This window comes from Pristiophorus japonicus, chromosome 4 (genome assembly GCF_044704955.1).
Source record: "Pristiophorus japonicus isolate sPriJap1 chromosome 4, sPriJap1.hap1, whole genome shotgun sequence".
NCBI classification, from domain to species: Eukaryota; Metazoa; Chordata; class Chondrichthyes; family Pristiophoridae; genus Pristiophorus; species Pristiophorus japonicus.
This window is the reverse complement of record NC_091980.1, coordinates 157,638,955-157,659,683: the sequence shown is the minus strand read 5'-3', so window position 1 is coordinate 157,659,683 and position 20,729 is coordinate 157,638,955. Positions and strand designations below refer to the sequence as shown.

Here is a 20,729-nt window from a genome sequence, read left to right as displayed (position 1 = left end):
TTTGAGTTTAGAAGAATGAGAGGTGATCTTATTGAAACATACAAGATAATGGGGGGGCTTGACAAGATGGATGCAGCGAGGATATTTCCACTCATAGGGGAAACTAAAACTAGGGGACATAGTATGAGAATAAGGGGCTGCCATTTAAAACTGAGATGAGGAGAAATTCCTTAGGATTGTAATTCTCTGTCCCAGAGAGCTGTGGAGGCTGGGTCATTGAATATATTTAAGGCGGAGGTAGACAGATTTTTGAGCGATAAGGGAATAAAGGGTTATGGGGAGTGGGCAGGGAAGTGGAGCCGAGTCCATGATCAGATCAGCCATGATCTTATTGAATGGCGGAGTAGGCTCGATGGGCCAAATGGCCTACTCCTGCTCCTATTTCTTATGTTCTTGTGTTCTTACCCATTCCTCCTGAAGATTTTGACTTCTGGGTTGCTCTTTCTTGAGTATTGAGTCCTTTGGTGCATCACTCACGTGGGTGGTGATGTGAGCCCACATCGTATGTCTCAGCAAGCTATCATGAAGATCAAGGGTTGGCTTGGAGTCAAATGGTGCTCATCTCGTGTCTGCAAATAAACTTTTTGGAAATAACTCATGAAGACTGCGCTATTAAGGTTCTTAATGGTGGTGAAACGCCTTTTCCTTGCACCTTGGTACAGAAAAGGCATTCGTACAATAACTACAATTGGGATTATTTTTAGCAACAGTGAGATCAGCCAGCAAAATACTCCCGAGCGAGTAGGCACCTCCTGGGATTCAAACCCAGGAACTCGGTAGGGGGTGGGGCGGGGGCTGGAGGAGATTAGAGATAGGGAGGGGCAAGGCCATGGAGCGATTTGAAAATAAGGATGAGAATTTTGAAATCGAGGTGTTGCTTAACCGGAAGCCAATGTAGGTCAGCGAGCACGGGTGATGGGTGAGCGGGACATGGTGTGAGTTAGGACACAAAACCTATTGAGTGCAGGTTTAACTCTGGCGCTGACTGTATTTATATTTTTAGTCGCTCATTTACAAGTGTACCAAAATCCTCGTAGTAACTGTTGAATGTTTATTATGACCAACGTGATTCAAGATTAGGAGTGGACAAATGACCATTTCTGCTCGTCTGTGAAACGCTTCAATTTGCTCTGCTTTATGATTCTGTTGATTTAATACAATAACTAGAAGGTTGGGTTTTGTTGAAAGGATTGGGTTTTCTTTTTGGAAGAAGTAAGTTAATTTTGTGCATTGCTTGCAGAACATGGAGCCAGTGAACCGACAGATTGGGCAGCACCTTGAGATTGAACCCGAATGGGAGCCAGTATTCACTATCCAGATGCTCCTAAAGTGCATTCTGTCCATGATTCAGGAATGGTGTGCATCTGATGTAAGTACTGAAAATGAATACTTTTGAGTGAATCAACTGTGCAGCTTACCATATATCCCGTGGCACAGAAATTGGAAGATGAAGAAATATATCCTGTTCATCTGAACACTGGACAGGTTCAGTGCTTCTGTATCAACTCTGTTGGTTGCTGAACAAATACAGATGGGCAAAATTGCTCAAAGGACATAAAATGCAGGCTCAAAGCTCCATCTCGCGCAGTAAAGCTTGATTAAGTAGCAGTGTGCTGGACCCTGAGATTAGATTAAACAGAGGATAATAGACAACTGGCAGTGATTACAAGACAATAATCTAATCAAGGTGGTTGGGAGAACATGAACTGTACAGCACAGCTCAAATCATAATTGTATGGTCCTTGAAATGGGGGGCCTGACTGTATAAATTGTCTTGCTGCCTTACTCTTTAAACTGGTCTGGTGAGCTATGCTGTTCAAGAAGACAATGTGTAGCAAGTCCATCAAGGTATAAATGGAGCGTATCCCAGTGCTCGGCTTTATGTCTGATGGTACTCTGTTCTGCTCTGTGCTGTTTTTTACCCTTGCTCCGTGCAAAGTTGACGTTGGTGTTCACAGACTGGCAGATTTTTCTGTTTAACATTTTGGAGATGGACAATATCTGCATCCAGATGTAATAAGCTACTCCTAAGCTGGGAGCTCTCCAAAAATGGACCTCCTGGTGATTTTGAGATTATGCTGCAAGAGGCAGGTCAGTGGATCCGAAGGACTATTTGACACCAACAAAGAGAACTGCCTTTATGCTATTTATTGTGATTTTATTCTAGCACCATGTACCTTCGATAAAATTTATAAATGGTCATTATTGTAAATCTTTCTTACCGCCACTCCACCATTGTTGAAGGAAGCTCAGGTTTTGGGTCCCCTTGAAAGAAAAGAAAGACTTGCATTTCTATAGCGCCGTTCACAATCTCAGGAAGTCCCAAAGTGCCTTGCAGCCAATTAAGTACTTCTGATGTGTAGTCACCATTGTAATATAGGAAACATTATTCCTGTACTCGGTGTCAATTGGCCCATTGAGATCATTCCAGACAGGATGTTGTGATTCAGTCAGGTGATCAGATTTGGCAATGACCCACAGAACTTTCCGACTGACAGCATGGCTCTCTAGAGGGCTAAGCCTTCCACCTGCGCATCGTGACAATATACCTGACATCCACAGAGGCTTCCACCTTGAAGACTTGCACTGTTGAAAGGAAGGTGTTTGTCTCCCTGTGCTGGGATGATCAGTCTGACCTATTTATGCTGTTGCATCCCACTAATTCGGGTGTACCTACAAATGCTGCCAAATCAAGGGGGCTGCAAGCTGACTAAATTCAATTTATTTCTGTTCATTACCTGTACCTGGTATGAATAGCAGTTAGGCAATAATTTATGGTATTCAGGTTCATAAAAAGGCAATTGGAAAACAAGGCCTCATTCCTCAATAATTCCCAGTTGGATTTTAATTTTCGATCAGAGTTTTGTGTCTGTACTATTTCGACAATAAGTTTTGAGAACTGGAATGCTTTTACTCAAAGCAGCTAACATAAAAGAGAACTCTCAAATCTTTTATAAATACAGAAATAGTAAAGGGGTAATCAAAGGAAGGGTGGGGCTGATTAGAGACCAAAAAGATGTTCTTGTGGAGGCAGAGGGCATGGCTGAGGTACTAAATGAGTTCCATGCATCTGTCTTCACTGGAGAAGTGAATGCTGCCAAGAAGGCAGTAACGATAAAGGATATAATAAATAAATAGAGGAGGAACTTAAAAGGTTGGCATTCCTCAAAGTAGAAAAGTCACCCGGTCCAGATGGGATGCATCCTAGGTTACTGAGGGAAATAAGAGTGGAACCTGCAGAGGTTCTGGCCACAATCTTCCAATCCTCCTTGTATATGGGAGTGGTGCTGGAGGATTGTGAATGTTACTTCCCTGTTTATAAATGGGGAGAGGGTTAAACCCGGCAACTACAGGCCATTCAGCCTAATGGTGATGGGGAAACTTTGAGACAATAATCCGGGACTAAATTAATTGACATTTGGCAAAGTATAGGCTAATAAATGAAAGCCAGCATGGATTTGTTAAAGGCATTTCATGTATGACTACCTTGATTGAGTTCTTTGATGAAGTAATGGAGAGGATTGATGGTAGTGTGGTTGATGTGGATATGAACTTCCAAAAGGCATTTGACAATGTACACCACATAATAGATTTGTTTGCAAAATCCCGTGGGATTAAGGCAAGTGATATGACAGTGACAACATAGATACAAAGTTGGCTGAGGGACAGAAAGCAGAGAGTAGTGGTGAACTGTTTTCAGACCGGAGGGAGGTATACAGTGGTGTTCCCCGGGGGTCAGTATTAGGACCACTACTCCATTTGATATATATCAATGACCTGGGTATAGGTGGCATAATTTCCAAGTTTGCAGATGACACAAGACTAGGAAATGTAGCAAACAGTGAAGATGATGGTAACCGACTTTAAGAGGATATAGATAGACTGGTAAAATGGGCAGACACACGGCAGATTAAATTTTAATGCAGAGAAGTGTGAAGTGATACATTTTGGTAAGAAGAATGAGGCGAGGCAAAAGGAACTAATTGGTACAATTGTTATGGTTGTGCAGGAATGGAGGGCCCTGTGGGTGTATGTACACAAATCGCTGAATATGGCTGGACAAGATGAGAAAGCTGTTAAAAAGCACATGGGATCCTTGGCAATAGAGGCATAGAATACAAAAGCAAGGAAGTCATGCTAATCCTTTAGAAAACCCTGTTTAGGCCTCAGCTGGAATAGTGTGTTCAACACTTTAGGAAGGATGTGAAGGTGCAGAAGAGATTGACCAGAATGGTACTAGGGATAAGGGTCTTTAGTTACGTGGCGAGACTGGAGAAGCTGGGATTGTGCTCCTTAGAGCAGAGAAGGCTAACAGGAGATGTGATGGAGATGTTCAAAATAATCAGGGGTTTTGAGCCACGCTTTGCACCATCTTCACCAGTCTCTAAACAAAAGTCTGCAGGCCAATGATTCTGGCTAAGGATTTGGCAAAATGATGGCTACTGTTACTTTCACACCCATGAAACTTCTGGGAGTAAACAGAGTAGATCGGGAGAAACTTTTTTCCACTGGCAAGAGGGACGTTAGCCAGAGGACAGAGATTTAAGCTGATTGGCAAAAGAACCAGAGATGACAGGAGGAACCTTTTTTTTAAAAAAGAGTTGTGACCTGGAACACAATGCCTGAAAGGGTGGTGTAACCAAATACAATAGTAACATTCAAAAGAGAATTGGATAAATACTAGATGAGGAGAAAATTGCAGGGCTATGAGGAAAGGGCAGGAGGCTAATTGGATAGCTCTACCAAAAAATCAGCAATGCCCTGAATAGTCTCCTGCGCTGTAACAGTCAATCATGCTGTAGCATGCAAGCTAATAATTTCTTGGCCCTTATTTTGGTGCAAAAAGACAGCAAGTTTTGGCATGTTGCTAGACTACTTCAGTTGCTTTAGATAAAGATACAAGCTTTACTTTTCCCCGGAATCCACAGTGCACAGATTTTACCGGAAATCTCTCACTCTCATCGCTCCATCATCACAAAGCTCTCCTGGCCCTTTTCCCCCAATGCATTTGTCTTCAAGGACTTCAAATCCTTGTTGTTAAATCCCTCCATAGTCTAGACCCACCTTTTCTCCAGGTGTATACCCTTTGCTACTTATTTCTCCAAAAACCTTTTTACAAACCATCTTCTCAACTGTCCATTTGGGCCCTCCAATGAATCTTTCTCCTTCCTGTAAAGAAATTTGAGACATTCCCTTACCTTTGGGTACTAAACACAACTCTGAAACTGGCCAAAATCAAAACCCAGCCGAGAAAATAATGATGCTTTATTTTAATATCTGGTCTTTCTATGGCCAGAAAAGGTGATACAGGTACTGCTGTTTTAGTATGTCTTAAAGTGTCAGCAGTAGGTCAGTGGGCAGCACTCTTGCCTATGAGTCAGAAGGTTGTGGGTTCAAGTCTCGCTCCAGAGACTTGAGCACAAAAATCTAGGCTGACACTCCTACTGCAGTGCTGAGGGAGTACTGCACTGTCGGAGGTGCTGTCTTTCGGCTGAGACATTAAACCGAGGCCCCGTCTGCCCCCTCAGATGGACGTCAAAGATCCCATAGCACTATTTCGAAGAAGAATAGGGGAGTTATCCCCAGTGTCCTGGCCAATATTTATCCTTTAACCAACATAACAAAAGCATATTATCTGATGATTTCTGTTCGTGGGAGCTTACTGTGCGTTTCATACATTTCAAAAAAAGTACTTCATTGGCTGGTTTAGGACGTCATAAAGTTGTGAAAAATGCTAATATAAATGCAATGTTCTTTTAGTAAGGAGCCCCCTCTTGAAATAATGCATGTATTTACAGATGCAGACCAGTGACGCCCTCTGATTCTACCAGTTTATAGAATTAGTCCTCCTAATAATTGGTTTATTTTCTTCACAGGAAAGGAATTAACATTTATTTTCAAAGTTAATTGTTTTTTTTAAAGAAAGTGTTTTATGTCCTCGTGCAGGAGCAAGTTCTTCTTCGAGCTTACAAGGAATGCCATCGTGTTTTGTCCCAGTGTTCCAATGAGAGCAATCAACGCAATGCAAGGAAGCAGCCCTTCACTCTGACTATGTGTGGTCACTCCATCAGCTTGAAGCGCTACTTGGTATCTCGAGAGTCTGTCAGTATCCATCTTCCCCTATCCAGGCTCCTTGCAGGTTGGTTTCAGGAAATTGTCTTACTGGCTTCATAAAAGAGCCAAGATGTGAGTGCAGCAAGTTTGAAGTGTGGTGGTAGCAGGGAGTGAGAAAAACGACATAGTTCCCAGAGTGACATGGACTAAAGCACAAACCTTTAACCTGCGTTCTGAGGAGTGGTAGGAAGCTGGCGTAAAATGTTCTGCTCAGTTAGTTAATACTCTCGAGTAAAGTGAGTTATATAGATCAGTTCAACAGGACAAGCAATACGGTGGCACTAATAATTAAGTATTACAGTACAACTAGTTAAACACAGTAACAAGGCAATAAGTACAAAAGATGGATTTTACCCCAGTGTTGAAACTGTCTGTTCCTTTGTTCCTATTCTGATTGTCCCCCTTAAGGCATTTCTTTATATACCCCCAACTCCATGCCGTATCCACATGACCACCACATCATCCACCCTCCACTAATCAGTGACCCGTATATGGACATGCTTCCATTTTGTTTCTCGCCAATTCTTTTCAGCAGTTTGCCAGCCGACGCAACTTAAAGCAAACTGCAGTCGGACAGTTTAAGATTACAGTTACAGCACTAATACAGCAGTCTTATCGAGTGCCAAAATGCAAATGTGTACCATATGGGGCCCTTTTCTGACACGGAGTGTTTTCCCCTGATGGGCAGCTACACATCAAGGAACGACATGCTGACCTGCCAATAACTGATGCCCTGACTTTTGATAATTGCCAGCTAAAGGTGATCCCCAGTATTATTGTCCCCATCCCAGTTCTTTAATGTTAAGTATGCTATTAATGACCATTTAAAAACGAAACATAAGAACAAGAATTAGGAGCAGGAGTAGACAATCTGGCCCCTTCAGCCTGCGCCGCCATTCAATAAGATCATGGCTGATCGTCTGCCTCAACTCTACTTTCCTGCACTATCCCCATATCCCTTTATTTCCTTAATATCCGAAAATCTATCGATCTTTGTCTTGAATATACTCAAAGACTGAGCCCTCGGGTAGAGAATTCCAAAGATTCACCACCCTTTGAGTGAAGAAGTGTCTCCTCATCTCAGTCCTAAATGGCCAACCCCTTATTCTGAAACTGTAACCCCTGGTTCTAGACGACTCAGCCAGAGGAAACACATATATACCCTGTCAAGCCTGTAAGAATCTTGTATGTTTCAATGAGATCACCTTTCATTCTTCTAAACTCTAGAGAATATAGGCCGAGTCTACTCAATCTCTCCTCATAGGACAATCCCCCATCCCAGGAATCAGTCTGGTGAACCTTTGTTGCACTCCCTCTATGGGCAAGTAAAATCTTCCTTGGGTAAGGAGACCAAAACTGTACATAATACTCCAGGTGTGGTCTCACCAGGGCCCTATATAATTGCAGCAAGATGTCTTTACTCTTGTGCTCAAATCCTCTTGTAATAAAGGCCAACATACCATTTGCTTTCTTAATTGCTTGCGTACTTGCATGTTAACGTTCAGTGATTTGTGTACAAGGACACCCAAGTCCCTCTGAACACCAACATTTCCCAATCTCTCACCATTTAAAAAAAATACTCTGCTTTTCTATTTTTCATACCATAGTGGATAACTTCACATTTCCTGGAGTGGGGCCCCTGGTTGATTTTCTTTTTCATTTTTTCTAAACCCAAAGGCATTTAGGCCAGTTATACTCTACCGCTGTATCTTGGCTGAGAGCTAACTCAGCCCAGACCAGAAACTAGATTTGGCACTTCCTAATCTGCATGGCTCATGCTATCTTTACTGACTGGGCTTGGGAAGGAAGTGAAGGAAGATTTAACTCTTGATTTGAAAATATAACCTTGCACTTTGGGTATAAAACTGCAGCTCAGCATGGAAAAGCTGCTTTTTAAATGCAAGGGCCAGTGAGTGCCTTTGTGTTTTTTAATAAAATTCATTTATCTTTGAATGTTCTGGGTACATGGCGTAAGCAAATATGTAAGTAATGCATGTGGGAGAAATCTCAATAAAGGAGTTCATGGGAGTAATTATAAAGCAGCAACCTAATCCAGGGTTTCAGATGATGCCAAACCAAGATTAGATTACTGGTTTGTAAATGCTCCAGCATAGCCGCTATTTTTGTAATGTGTACTTTGTGTTCCGGAGCAGCTTAAAAGTTTTGGACCAGTTCTTCTTTTGTTCTCAATAGTTGTCAGATTTTGCCCTTCCTAACTTGTATTTGCAAAGAGTATTTTCAGCCTTAAAGCTCCTGGTTTTTACAGGCTTGTAGTTGCTGGAAGTGATAGTGATGGTATTAATTAACCACATATATTGGGTATTATTGAGACGGTTGTTTTGGTCAAACTAAACTCTACATTAGAGTTGACCTGGCAGGTTTTTCTAGGGTAGCAAGGTGAACTGTTATAACTTTGTTGACTTGTGTTATCTGTAACAATGACTCTTTAGATTCTTACACATTACTTTGTATTTTAGGTTTACATGTTCACCTCAGCAAGAGTGGTGCAATAGACAAGTTGGAAGAGTTTGTGCCTTCAGTAAGTAAAGAGCAATAAAAGTTTCCTCTTTATATTTAAAAGCTTCTCTTCAAAATCTGCACATCCTCCATACTTTATTTTGCAATGCTATTTATGTTCGAGGCCAAGAGATGCGTGCAGTTCTGGTCACCACATTACAGAAAAGATGTGATTGCACTAGAGAGGGTACAGAGGAGATTTACGAGGATGTTGCCTAGACTGGAGAATTTTAGCTGTGAGGAGAGATTGGATAGGCTGGGGTTTTCTTTAGAACAGAGGAGGCTGAGGGGAGACCTTTATTGAAATGTATAAAATTGAGGGGCCTAGATAGTGGCTAAGAAGGACCTATTTCCCTTAGCAGAGGGGTCAACAACCAGGGACACAGATTTAAAGTAATTGGTCGGCGGTTTAGAGGGGATTTGAGGGGAAATTCTTTCATCCAGACGGTGGTGGGGGTCTGGAACTCATTGCCTGAAAGGGTGGTAGAGGCAGAAACTCTCACCACATTTTAAAAAGTACCTGGATGTGCACTTGAAGTGCGATAACCTACAAGGCTACAGACAAAGAGCTGGAAAATGGGATTAGGCTGGATAGCTCTTTGTCGGCTGGTGCGACACAATGGACTGAAATGGCCTCCTTCCGTGCTGTAAATTTCTATGATTTGCTACTTGGTTATTGAAACTGCAGCCTGAGATTTTAATTTTTACCAACTTGTTGCTGTACTGGCAGGGTTTGTTTTTAAATGCATCATTTTTTTTTGCATTCCAAAGACTTAACCCATAATGGGAAAAGTTCAAGTGATTTAGTATAACTGAAATCTCCAGTTTGCTCGCATGCAACCCCATTGATGAATGGCCTCCTTCTGTGCTCTGATTCTGATACATGTGTGATTAAACATATTATATGTCTGCAAAAGTTCTACATTTAACAATTAAAGCTTTGGATTTGGAGTACATTTAATTTTGAAAAGCTTGCCTAAAATACAAAGGCCCCTTTTGTAACTTCACTCTCGATAGAAACTGAACTTGCACAAACATCTCTGTGTGCCATGATCGCAAAGTTTCTAGATTTGTATAAAAGATTACCTCTAGTATGTATTGAGAGTTTTTATATATATATATACATTTTACAAATCCTTGCTTTGAGTAGGGAAGTTACAGTATTCATTAAAAGTGAAAAAATGAAGCCAGCTTAAATCCCGAGAAATTTAAATTTTAACATCACTGATGTGTTGGTGTTAGTTGGGTAATTAGAATATCAAAATTGTGTCACATTCAGCAGCTATTGTATCTTGAAGCATGTTCTTGGGCTATGCTAACCACATACTAATGTGCCAATTATTGCAGTCGGAGTTTCAAGTAGAAAAATTGATGGACTACCCATTGCGCTGCTTAGTGCTGATGTCTCAGGTCTCGGCTGATATGTGGAGAAGAAATGGATTTTCCTTAGTAAATCAGGTATTCTGGAAGTGTTGACTTGACGTTTACAATGAGAAAATTCATACTGACCATTTCATGTGGAGAGTCCTATTGATGCAAGAAAATACACGGCAGTAAGGGCACTGAGGTGGCCAAACATGGGTTCATGTTGACTGTCCCTCGCCCTGCTCTGTTTCTGATCTCTGCAGTGTTAGTGAGGAGTTTCCAAATGGAACCCAATCTCTTTGCAGGCAAGGAATGGAAGGAACAAGAGGAGAGAGTCAGCACAATTCAGTCTTGAAGTCGGTATGAGTTGCATAATCATGGTAACCTTGAGAATGAGGAGCCCAAAAAGGGCCCCTCCTTTTTTAAAAAAAAACAATCTGCAAGCTTATTTCCAGATGGAACTTCTTTAACTTGCAATGATTCTTTTTGATTTTCATTTGGAGGAATTCAACATTTATGCCAAATCTAACCTAAAACAGATTTTGTGCAGTGCACTCTTTGTTGTTGAGTGAAATCTATTTCAATCCTGAAAAATATTTGGTCACAAAATGGATGTAACCAGATTGTGGATTGGTTCTGACGAAGGGTTATTGGACCTGAAACGCTGTCCACAGCTGCCTGACCTGCTGGGTGTTGCTAGTATTTTCTGTGTTTATTTCAGATTCCAAGGCCCTAAGCTCTGGAATTACCTCCCTAAACCCCTCCGCGTCTCTGACACACTCCTCCTCCTTTAAGCTGCTCCTTAAAACCTACCTGGTCACCTGCCCTAATATCTCCTTATGTGGCTAAATCTGTTTGATAACACTCCTGTGAAGCTCCTTGGGACGTTTTACTATGTTAAAGGCACTCTATAGATACAAGTTGTTTTAGAATGACGCTTATACCTGCATTCATTTACCCTCAAGGTAAGGCTTACATGCTATTTTGTAAGGCCCACTTTTGGATGTGATAGTTTGATCTGATTCCAGTTAACCGACCATATTAATCGCCGAGCCTCAGTCTCTTGATTGATTGGCGCCGATACTTTTCCAGTCAGAGATTCGGGCACTCTTTTAGGCAAATTTGGATGAGAGTTTTTTTTAAAAAGTGGGAGGTTTTTGGGTTCAGAACAAAATGGACAAATCAACTTATTTAAACTTAAATGGTGCATAATAGAATAAAATTTAAAATAGACTATGATTTATTGAAACTATTTGATAGTGTATGGTTAATACAGTAATAAAGTTACATCAGAGTGCTCCACAAGTCATTCATAAAGATGTCTCGTAATTGGATCATTACCCGTAATTCCATCGATTTCTGCAGTTGATTAAAATTCATCAGTATAATATAGTTCTGATCGATTCACTTGATTAGCTTTTCTTTGCTGTTACTATGTACTCGAGAGTTAACTGAGATTTTCCTTTATTTTTCTTCAAGGTGTTTTGTTACCGAAATGTAAAATGGAGGGAAGAGATGTTTGACAAAGATATAATCATGTTACAGGTATGGTTTCTCACATTTAAAACCTAATTGTGAAAATTTACACTTATTGAATAGGAGTTGCCAAGTTGAGCAAACACGCTCTGTTCGAAGTAGCTTAATGTTACATTTCAGAAATCAGTCTCCATCCCAGGGGTATCTGGCACCATTGACAAAATCAATTATCTTTTCACTTACTGGCTAAACCACTCAATGCTTCAGTAAATGGTCATACACTGGAGTATTTGACCATGGAAAAGGGATCAAAGTAACTCCTGACAGAATGGTGTTGATGCTTGACGCAAAACAGAACATAGAATCATACAGCACAGAAGGAAGCCATTCGTGCCTGTGCCGGTTCTTTGAAAGAGTTATCCAATTAGTCCCACTCCCCTGCCCTTTCCCCATAGCCCTGCGTTTTTTTCCCCCTTCAAGAGTGTAATGTATGCATGTGTGAGAATGCTCACCGGTTTGTAGGGCTTTGAGTTGGGAGTGTCTTAGCCAGTTACGTGATGTTCACAAGACTCAATAAAACCCCAGCCATTTGGGTTCGGGGGATCCATGATGAGGCAGGTGGTTGTGAGCCTGGTGGATGAACCGGTAATGTGTAGTGTGATTGTTAAAGCTTTGCTAGTAAACCAACTAGTTCTTAATAGCAACGTGTTGCTGTGAATTCTTAAGCAAAGAACCCATGAAGCAAATACATTACAAAGTATTTGGCCAATTTCTTTTGAAAATTACTATTAAATCATCTTTCACTGCTCTTTCAGGCAGTGAGTTCCAGATCGTAACAGCTCGCCTGCATTGTCTTGGCTGCTTTTGTTTTTATTCGTTTACAGGATGTGGGCATCGTTGGCAAGGCCAGCATTTATTGCCCATCCCTAATTGCCCTTGAGAAGGCGGTGGTGAGCTGCCACCTTGAACCGCTGCAATCCGTGATACTACTTTGTAGCGGTTTGTTGCAACTGAGTGGTTTGCGAGGCCAGAGGGCAGTTAAGAGTCAATCACATTGCTGTGGGTCTGGAGTCACATATAGGCCAGACCAGGTGAGGACGGCAGATTTCCTTCCCTAAAGGACATTAGTGAACCAGGTGGATTTTTACGACAATCCGGTAGTTTTGTGGTTCATGCTAGCTTTTTATTCCAGATTAATTGAATTAACTAAACTTAAATTCCCCAGCTACCATGGTGGGATTTGAACTCTGGTTTCCAGATCATTAGTCCAGTTTACTAGTCCAGTAACATAACCACTATGAAACCTACCCATATTGCTTAAAGGAGGGTACTTGGGCAGGGATGGCGAGTTAATTTCAGAAAAGTTACATTCATATATTTTAACAGCTTTCCCATTTTCACCATCCTGCTTAATCGCGTGACCACTCCACTTTTATGGGTGATCGCATTGCAACCACTTTCCATGTTAGTGATCCTCAGCAGAAACTGTTGTTTTGCAAGAGGACTAGCATGGACTAGTCTAGATCTAAGTTCAATAAGTAATGTGTACTTACCCCTTACCTCTATTATATTTTGAATTGGAGTTGCAAGATTTCAAAAGGGAGTCTGGTTTATATTCTGGTTTAATGGGGAATGTGGGTTAGGTGCTGTGACTTGAGAGGATTTCTTGTTCCATGTTTGCACACAGGTATTGAAACCTCTTTTTTTTATTGAATCAGATTGCATAATGTAAGATTTGTTATTGCACATAATCCATGGTGATAAATGGGTGAAAACAATGACCTGAGAGCAGGCTGAAAAAGCGTCAACAAAGCAAGCTTATCCGTTTCTGTGTCCTGCAGCAGCCACAATAGGCCTGAATTGCCGGCCGCTAGGGGCGCCTATGACATGCGCACACGCCCATGGGGTCCCCGCAAGTCCCGGGTTTAGGCATGCGAAGTGCATTTGCCTAAACCCAGAATGTGCAATCGGTCAAGAATCCTCTTGACGGTTCCTTTGCCTCCTAAAGTAAAGGGCCTCCGTGGGTGGAGAGTTGGCTATTTGCCCAACTCCTGCCCAGGAAATCCCCTTCAAATTCTTCCCACTGATAAAAGCAGGTGTAATGCCTGTTTTTAAGAACATAAGAAATAGGAGCAGGAGTTTGGCCCCTCGAGCCTGCTCCGCCATTTAATAAGATCGTGGCTGATCTGATCATGGGCTTAGCTCCACTTCCCTGCCCGCTCCCCATAACCCTTTACTCTGTTATTGCTCAAAAATCTGTATCTCCAGCTTAAATATATTCAATGAACCAGCCTCCACAGCTCTCTGGGGTAGAGAATTCCACAGATTTACAAATCTCAGAAGAAACTGGGGGAAACGTCCTCTCTGCATCCACCTTGTCGAGCCCCCTCATTCATTATCCTATATGTTTCAATAAGATTACCTCTCATTCTTCTAAACTCCAATGAGTATAGGCTCAATCTTTCTTCATACGTCAACCCCTTCATCTCCGGAATCAACCGGAATGAACCTTCTCTGAACTGCCTCCAATGCAAGTATATCCTTCCTCAAATAAGGAGACCAAAACTGTACGCAGTATGCTAGGTGTGGCTTCACCAATACCCTGTACAGTTGTAGCAGGACTTCTCTGCTTTTATACTCTATCCCCCTTGGAGCTAAGGCCAACATTCCATTTGCCTTCCTGATTCCTTGCTGTACCTGCATATTAACTGTTTGTGTTTCATGCACAAGGCCCCCAGGTCCCTCTGTACTGCAGCACTTTGCAATTTTTCTCCATTTAAATAATAATTTGCTTTTCTATTTTTCTGCTGAAGTAGATAACCTCACACTTTCCCACGTTCTACTCCATCTGTCAAATTTTTGCCCACTCACTTAGCCTGTCTATAACCCTTTGCAGATTTTTTGTGTCTTCCTCACAACTTGCTTTCCCACCCACCTTTGTATCATCAGCAAACCTGGCTACATTACACTCGGTCCCTTCATCCAAATCATTAATATAGATTGTAAATAGTTGTGGTCCCAGCACCAATCCCTGTTACTGTTTGCCAACCGGAAAATGATCCATTTATCCCGACTCTCTGTTTTCTGTTAGTTAGCCAATCTTCTATCCATGCTAATATATTACCCCCAACCCCGTGAACTTTATCTTGTGCAGTAACCTTTTATGTGGCACCTTATCAAATGCCTTCTGGAAGTCCAAATACACCACATCCACTGGTTCTTCCTTATCCATCTGATCGTTAAATCCCCAAAGAACTCCAGCAAATTTGTCAAACATGATTTCCCCTTCATAAAACCATGCTGGCTCTGCTTGACTGAATTATGCTTTTCCAAATGTCCTGCTACTGCTTCCTTAATAATGGACTCCAGCATTTTCCCAACGACAGATGTTAGACTAACTGGTCTATAGTTTCCTGCTTTCTGTCTGCCTCCTTTTTTAAATAGGGGCGTTACATTTGCAGTTTTCCAATTCGCTGGGACCTCTCCAGAATCCAGGGAGTTTTGGTAGATTACAACCAATGCATCCACTATCTCTGCAGCCACTTCTTTTGAGACCCTGGGATGCAAGCCATCAGGTCCAGGGGACTTGTCCACCTTTAGTGCCATTATTTTACCGAGTACTACTACTTTAGTGATGGTGATTGTTTTAAGTTTCTCTCTCCCTATAACCCCTTGATTATCCATTATTGGGATGTTTTAGTGTCTCCTGTGAAGACCGATACAAAATATTTGTTCTGCGTCTCTGCCATTTCACTGTTCCCCATTATTAATTCCCCAATCTCATCCTGTAAGGGACCAACATTTACTTAGCCACTCTCTTCCTTTTTTATATACTTGTAGAAACTCTTACTATCTGCTGTTATATTTCTTGCTAGTTTGCTTTTATAATCTCTCTCCTCCCTCATTTTTTTTTAGTTGTTCTTTGCTGGCTTTTAAAAGTTTCCCAATCCTTTGGCCTCCCACTAATCTTGGCCACTTTGTAGGCCATTGTTTTCAATTTGATACCATGCTTTATTTCCTTAGTTGGCCACGGATGGTTATTCCTTCTCTTATAGTCTTTCTTTCTCATTGGAATATATTTTTGTTGACAGTTATGAAATATCTCCTTAAATGTCTGCCACTGCTCAACAACCGTCCCACACTTTAATCTATTTTCCCAGTCCACTTTAGCCAACTCTGTCTTCATACCTTTGCAGTCTCCTTTATTTAAGCTTAGGACACTGGTTTGAGATCCAACTTTCTCACCCTCCAACTGAATTTGAAATTCAACCATGGTATGATTACTTTTTCCTAGAGGATCCTTTACTAGGAGATCATTTATTAATCCTGTCTCATTACACAGTCCCAGATCTAAGATAGCCTGCTCCCTGGTTGGTTCTGCAACATACTGTTCAAGGAAACTATCCCGGGTACACCCTATGAACTTTTATCGGCGTAAGACTTTTTAAGTACAGAAAAATACATTTAAAAAAAATAATTTAAACATTATAAATCCTGTTAAATAAGTAACGTTTTATTTTTAGTCCCTTTTTAAAATATGTAAATTCGTATTTCAAAAAAAAAATCAAATTTTTGTTTTAAATAATTAAATCCCATTTTTATTCATTTGAAATGTGATGGTTTTAAAAAAAATTTCAGTGTGTTTTTGGGGTATTCATACTCACGGTGATTCAGTATATATGGAGCTCATCATAGGTATGAATGGGGATACCCGCTACTCTGATGGGTTGGGCCAGCCCACATGATCCCAGTGATGCGTATGAACTGCATATGTTGCTGGGAAACGTGGGCCTCTACACAGGCCTTCGCACAGAGGCCCAGGACCAGAAGTCTCCGAAGCTCCTGGGCCACTAGGTACTTTCATAGAAATTTCTGAGGTCAGAGGCATCCTCCAACCGCAATTTCTGGGCCAATGTTGGAGAAACCCTTTGTTAATTATCTTGGGATGTTGACTCCAGTAAAAGAATATGCACAGGTATCCCTCTGAGTCTTTGTAAATGGAAGAATTATTTTTAAAGGATTCAAGTACGTTTGAGTATATAAACATTCTTTTGGTCTTCAAAAACTACATTTAAAAAAAAAATCATACATGTAAACACGTTGGCTTTTATTGAATTGGATGAGGAATGATTTGTGGTTGAGTTCTATTCATTTAAAGCATTTGTTTGCTTCAGTGAAGTAAACCAAGGAAGGTGTTGAGCTTGCTGCTTTTGTATCATTGAGAGTGTGCAGCATAACTTCGGAATCTGTTTCCAGTCTTGACTCCAGGTCAGGGCTCTCACACCACTTACCACTTGGATTTGATGCTATGTGGAATGGAATTCCAGTGCGGCAGGTTTTAAAGTGTCTTTTTGTGGACTTTTGGACTTCCTACCACTTTATAAACTGAACCAGAGATTATTTGTGAGTGGTTTTTGAGATTGTATAATCCTGCTCTCTCTCGGCCCAAATTTCGGCTGTCCCACAGGACGGCGCACCTCTGAGAGGCCCGCCTATTTTGCAGAATTAAAAACGCACCTAAAACTTACCTTCACAATTCTCCATGTTCAGCAGGCCTGTTTAGCAGTCGGCGCAGCTCAGCACAAGCAGCTGTGGGCGGAGCTTCAGCCCTGCGCCAAAAAGAGTCCCGGCAGCTGCGCATGTGCGCAGTAGCTCCTGGTCTTCCCAGCGTGTCCTGTCTCCGGGCGATCTTATCCCGGGCCAAGTGGCCTGCCTGCCTCGCCTCGTCACCACTGCCCTTACTTCCTCAGTGGCGGGGCCCGCCCGACCAGCAGCTCTTCGGCGGTGGGGCCCGCCCGAACTCCTCCCCGGTGGCGAGCCCCACCCGACCAGCTCTTCGGCAGGCTGTTGGAGGGCTTCTGGTGCTCCCGAACGGATAGGTGCTACAGTAGGGGAGTAGAAACTTAAACATTTTTTAATTAGATTTTTTTTTTTTTAATTTATTTGATTTTTTGATTGATTTATTGATTTATTTATTATTGATGATGGCTCTTTATTGATAAAGGTGAAGTGTAATGCTTTGGAAAATCCCCTAACTTCCCTTCCCCCCCCCCCCCCCGCCCCCCCCCCCCAATCTCTGGCTACCTGTGCCTAATTCTAAATGTAGGCAAGGTTTTTCTGAGCATACAAAAGTCGACACTTACTCCATTCTAAGTTAGCTTGGAGTAACTTTTTGCAGTCTAAATTTGCAAAACAGGCGTAAGTGGCTGGTAACGCCCCCTTTTGGGGGAAAAAACTGAACTAAAACAAAACTAAACTAACTCACTTGAACTGGAGCAAACTAAATGCCGAGAATTACGATTTCTAAGATACTCCAAACTAAACTAGTTGCTCCAAAAAAAATAGGAACAACTCTAGCCGAAACTTAGGCCCCCTCTCTCTCAAAATGTTTGACTTTGGCCAGCGTACAATTTGTAAACAGGTAATGTAACGGAATTGCTAGCTGACAAAAGCAATTTGCTCCAACTCTGCAGTCGACATAGTTACTGATTGTGGCACAGGAGTTAAAAGTGTCTTTGTGTTACAGATCGCTGCCTCCATCATGGATCCAAATCGGTTCCTAATGTTTGTACTCAACAGATATGAACTGTTTGAAGTCTTTTCTAAGCCTCCAGTTCCAAGAAATAAGGTAAGATGCAAGTGTCCTGTTTTATGGCTGTATCAGGTCTAGCTTCAGATCAGGTCTTCACAAAGATGTTAACTTTAGGTTATTGGCCTTTGTGACCAATGATTTTACTAAGTTTGCTTCTCAATAGGAATTGCTTGTTCAATATCCATGTTTATCAGTGTTAATCACTTTGTGTTGAGGGTCACAGTCCCAACCAATAACTTACAGCTTTCCTGAAAGTGATACTCAAGCAACACCCTACAGGATAGAATGCGAGTCTGTGCTTGTACAGTAATTTCAGTCATTACTGCAAAGTGAAGGCCAGGCATTTCCCAAGAGTATACATTAGTGGCCAGGAAAAATAATGCAAATTATAGTATCATAGATGTCATTTATAGGGCCCTTTCACTTGCTGTTTGAGAAGAGAAATGACCCTGGCCAACCTAAAGCTCTCTTGCTGCCTTGTTTATTTTATGTTTATTCATGTATGGGATGTGGGCATCGCTGGCAAAGCCAGCATTTATTGCCCATCCCTAATTACCCTTGAGAAGGTGGTGGTGAGCCACCGCCTTGAACCGCTGCAGTCCGTGTGGTGAAGGTGCTGTTGGGGAGGGAATTCCAGGATTTTGACCCAGCAATGGAGAAGGAACGGCGATATACTTCCAAGTCAGGATGGTGTGTGTCTTGTAGGTGATGTTGTTCCCATGCGCCTGCTGCCTTCGACCTTCTAAGTGATAGAGGTCACAGGTTTGGGAGGTGCTGCTGAAGAAGCCTTGCCAAGAGGCTGCAGTGCATCTTGTAGATGGTACAGACTGCAGCCACAATGCGCTGATGGTGGAAGGAGTGAATGTTTAAGGTGGTGGATGGGGTGCCGATCAAGTGGGCTGCTTTGTCCTGGATGGTGTCGAGCTTTGAGTGTTGTTGGAGCTGCACTCATCCAGGCAATTGGAGAGTATTCTGTCACACTCCTGACTTGTGCTTTGTAGATGATGGAAAAGCTTTGGGGAGTCAGGAGATGAGACACTCGACGCAGAATACCCAGCCTCTGACCTGCTCTTCTAACCACAGTATTTATGTGACTGGTCCAGTTAAGTCTCTGGTCAATGGTGACCCGCAGGATGTTGATGGCAGGGGATTTGACGATGGCAATTCCATTGAATGCCATGGGGAGGTAATTGGACTCTTGTTGGAGGTGGTCATTGCCTGGCACTTGTGTGGCGCGAATGTTACTTGCCACTTATCAGCCCAAGCCTGGATGTTGTCCGGGTCTTGCTGCATGCGGGCATGGACTGCTTCATTATCTGGGGAATTGCGAATCATCATCGAACATTCTCACTTCTGATCTAATGGAGGGAAGATCATTGATGAAGCAACTGAAGAAAGGATTTAAAATCACAATTTTCCCACTTGGATAACTTGGGGAAATAACTGCATCTAAAATAATTGAAGTAAAGCAGTTTTGCTATTTATTGCCTGGTTGGTTTAATGAGATATATATGATGTACTTTTTGTATTGCAGGATGTAATTCAGCAGACTAATGTACTCATAGAGGAATTACTGCACCTCATTATTATGGTGGTTGGTAAGGCTTCATTTTATTAATTGAAAGATGGATGTAATGTACAAGTGCAACAAAAATCTTACTTTAACTGAATCTAATTCCATGAGGTGTCAGACTATGCACAAAAGTGTTTTTAACTGTGTAACTCGGGTCAAATATAGTTTGTCATGCTTGTTATGTGCCCGTTTGAAATTAATGTTCATGCTTACTTGATTAAATGCATCCAATCAAAATAAACAAAATAAATCCTAAATCTCTGTTGTTAGAACTTTTTAGAAAAAAAATAGGGAAAAGTGACATTCTATAACAAAGTCAGGTCGGAGAAGAATTTCCCAGATTTTTTTTTTCCCAAATTGGCCTGGGTTTTAAAAATATTTTTTGCGCCTCCCAGGAGATCACATGGTTTTGGGTGGGGTGGAGTGTATATATTGTGATACACAAGGTATCGCAATTGTAGGGGACAGGCTCGATGGCCCAGATGATCTTTACCTGTTCGTAAAGGAGAGTAATGCAGGAAGGCAAGAGAATGGGAGAGAGTAACAGTGAAAAACAGAGTAACAGACAGCAACAGGTTAAAATGTAAAAGGGGGAGAGTAACACAGGTTATAGAGTTTTGGAGAAAGATCGTCAAGTTACATTTATGTAGCGCCTTTAATGTAGTAAACCTCCCAGGGCCAAGAGTACCAGAGGGGGAAAAGGAGTGAGCAGCAATGGGGTAACCACAGACCAGCTCTTTCAGGGGGACTCTCAAACCTTTTGGTAGTCCTACCTCCCCCAAAGCGGGCACACAAGCCACAATGGAGGTGAAGTCTTTTCCAATCCCCAAATTATCATCTTCTGACGGATCTAATAGAATTTTTTTGAGGAGGTCACTACCGTGGTGGTTAGGAGACTATCTGTATGGACTTCCAGCAGACATTTGATAAGGTTCAACACAAAAGATGATCAAAAATAAAAGAGCACAGAATGGGAGTTAACCTTGTGACATGGGTTGGAACAAAAGCAAAATACTGTGGATGCTGGAAATCTGAAATAAAAACAGAAGTTACTAGAAATACTCGGGTTGGGCAGGATCTGTGGGGAGAGAA

At 41.8% G+C, this 20,729-nt stretch overlaps 1 protein-coding gene across 2 annotated transcripts in view; it reads left to right on the top strand.

The window, feature by feature from the left end:
- ubr1 (ubiquitin protein ligase E3 component n-recognin 1) overlaps positions 1–20,729 on the top strand; it is a 171,852-nt gene that overhangs the window by 69,953 nt on the left and 81,170 nt on the right. For both annotated transcript variants that reach the window (XR_011593045.1, XM_070878717.1), the window contains exons 14-20: positions 1,241–1,369; positions 5,947–6,139; positions 8,592–8,653; positions 9,979–10,089; positions 11,476–11,541; positions 17,999–18,100; positions 19,599–19,662. Coding sequence is in view for 1 of the 2 variants with exons in the window: in XM_070878717.1 (XP_070734818.1) it covers positions 1,241–1,369; positions 5,947–6,139; positions 8,592–8,653; positions 9,979–10,089; positions 11,476–11,541; positions 17,999–18,100; positions 19,599–19,662 (727 nt within the window). In the remaining variant the exon portion in view is untranslated. The remainder of the gene's footprint in view (positions 1–1,240; positions 1,370–5,946; positions 6,140–8,591; positions 8,654–9,978; positions 10,090–11,475; positions 11,542–17,998; positions 18,101–19,598; positions 19,663–20,729) is intronic.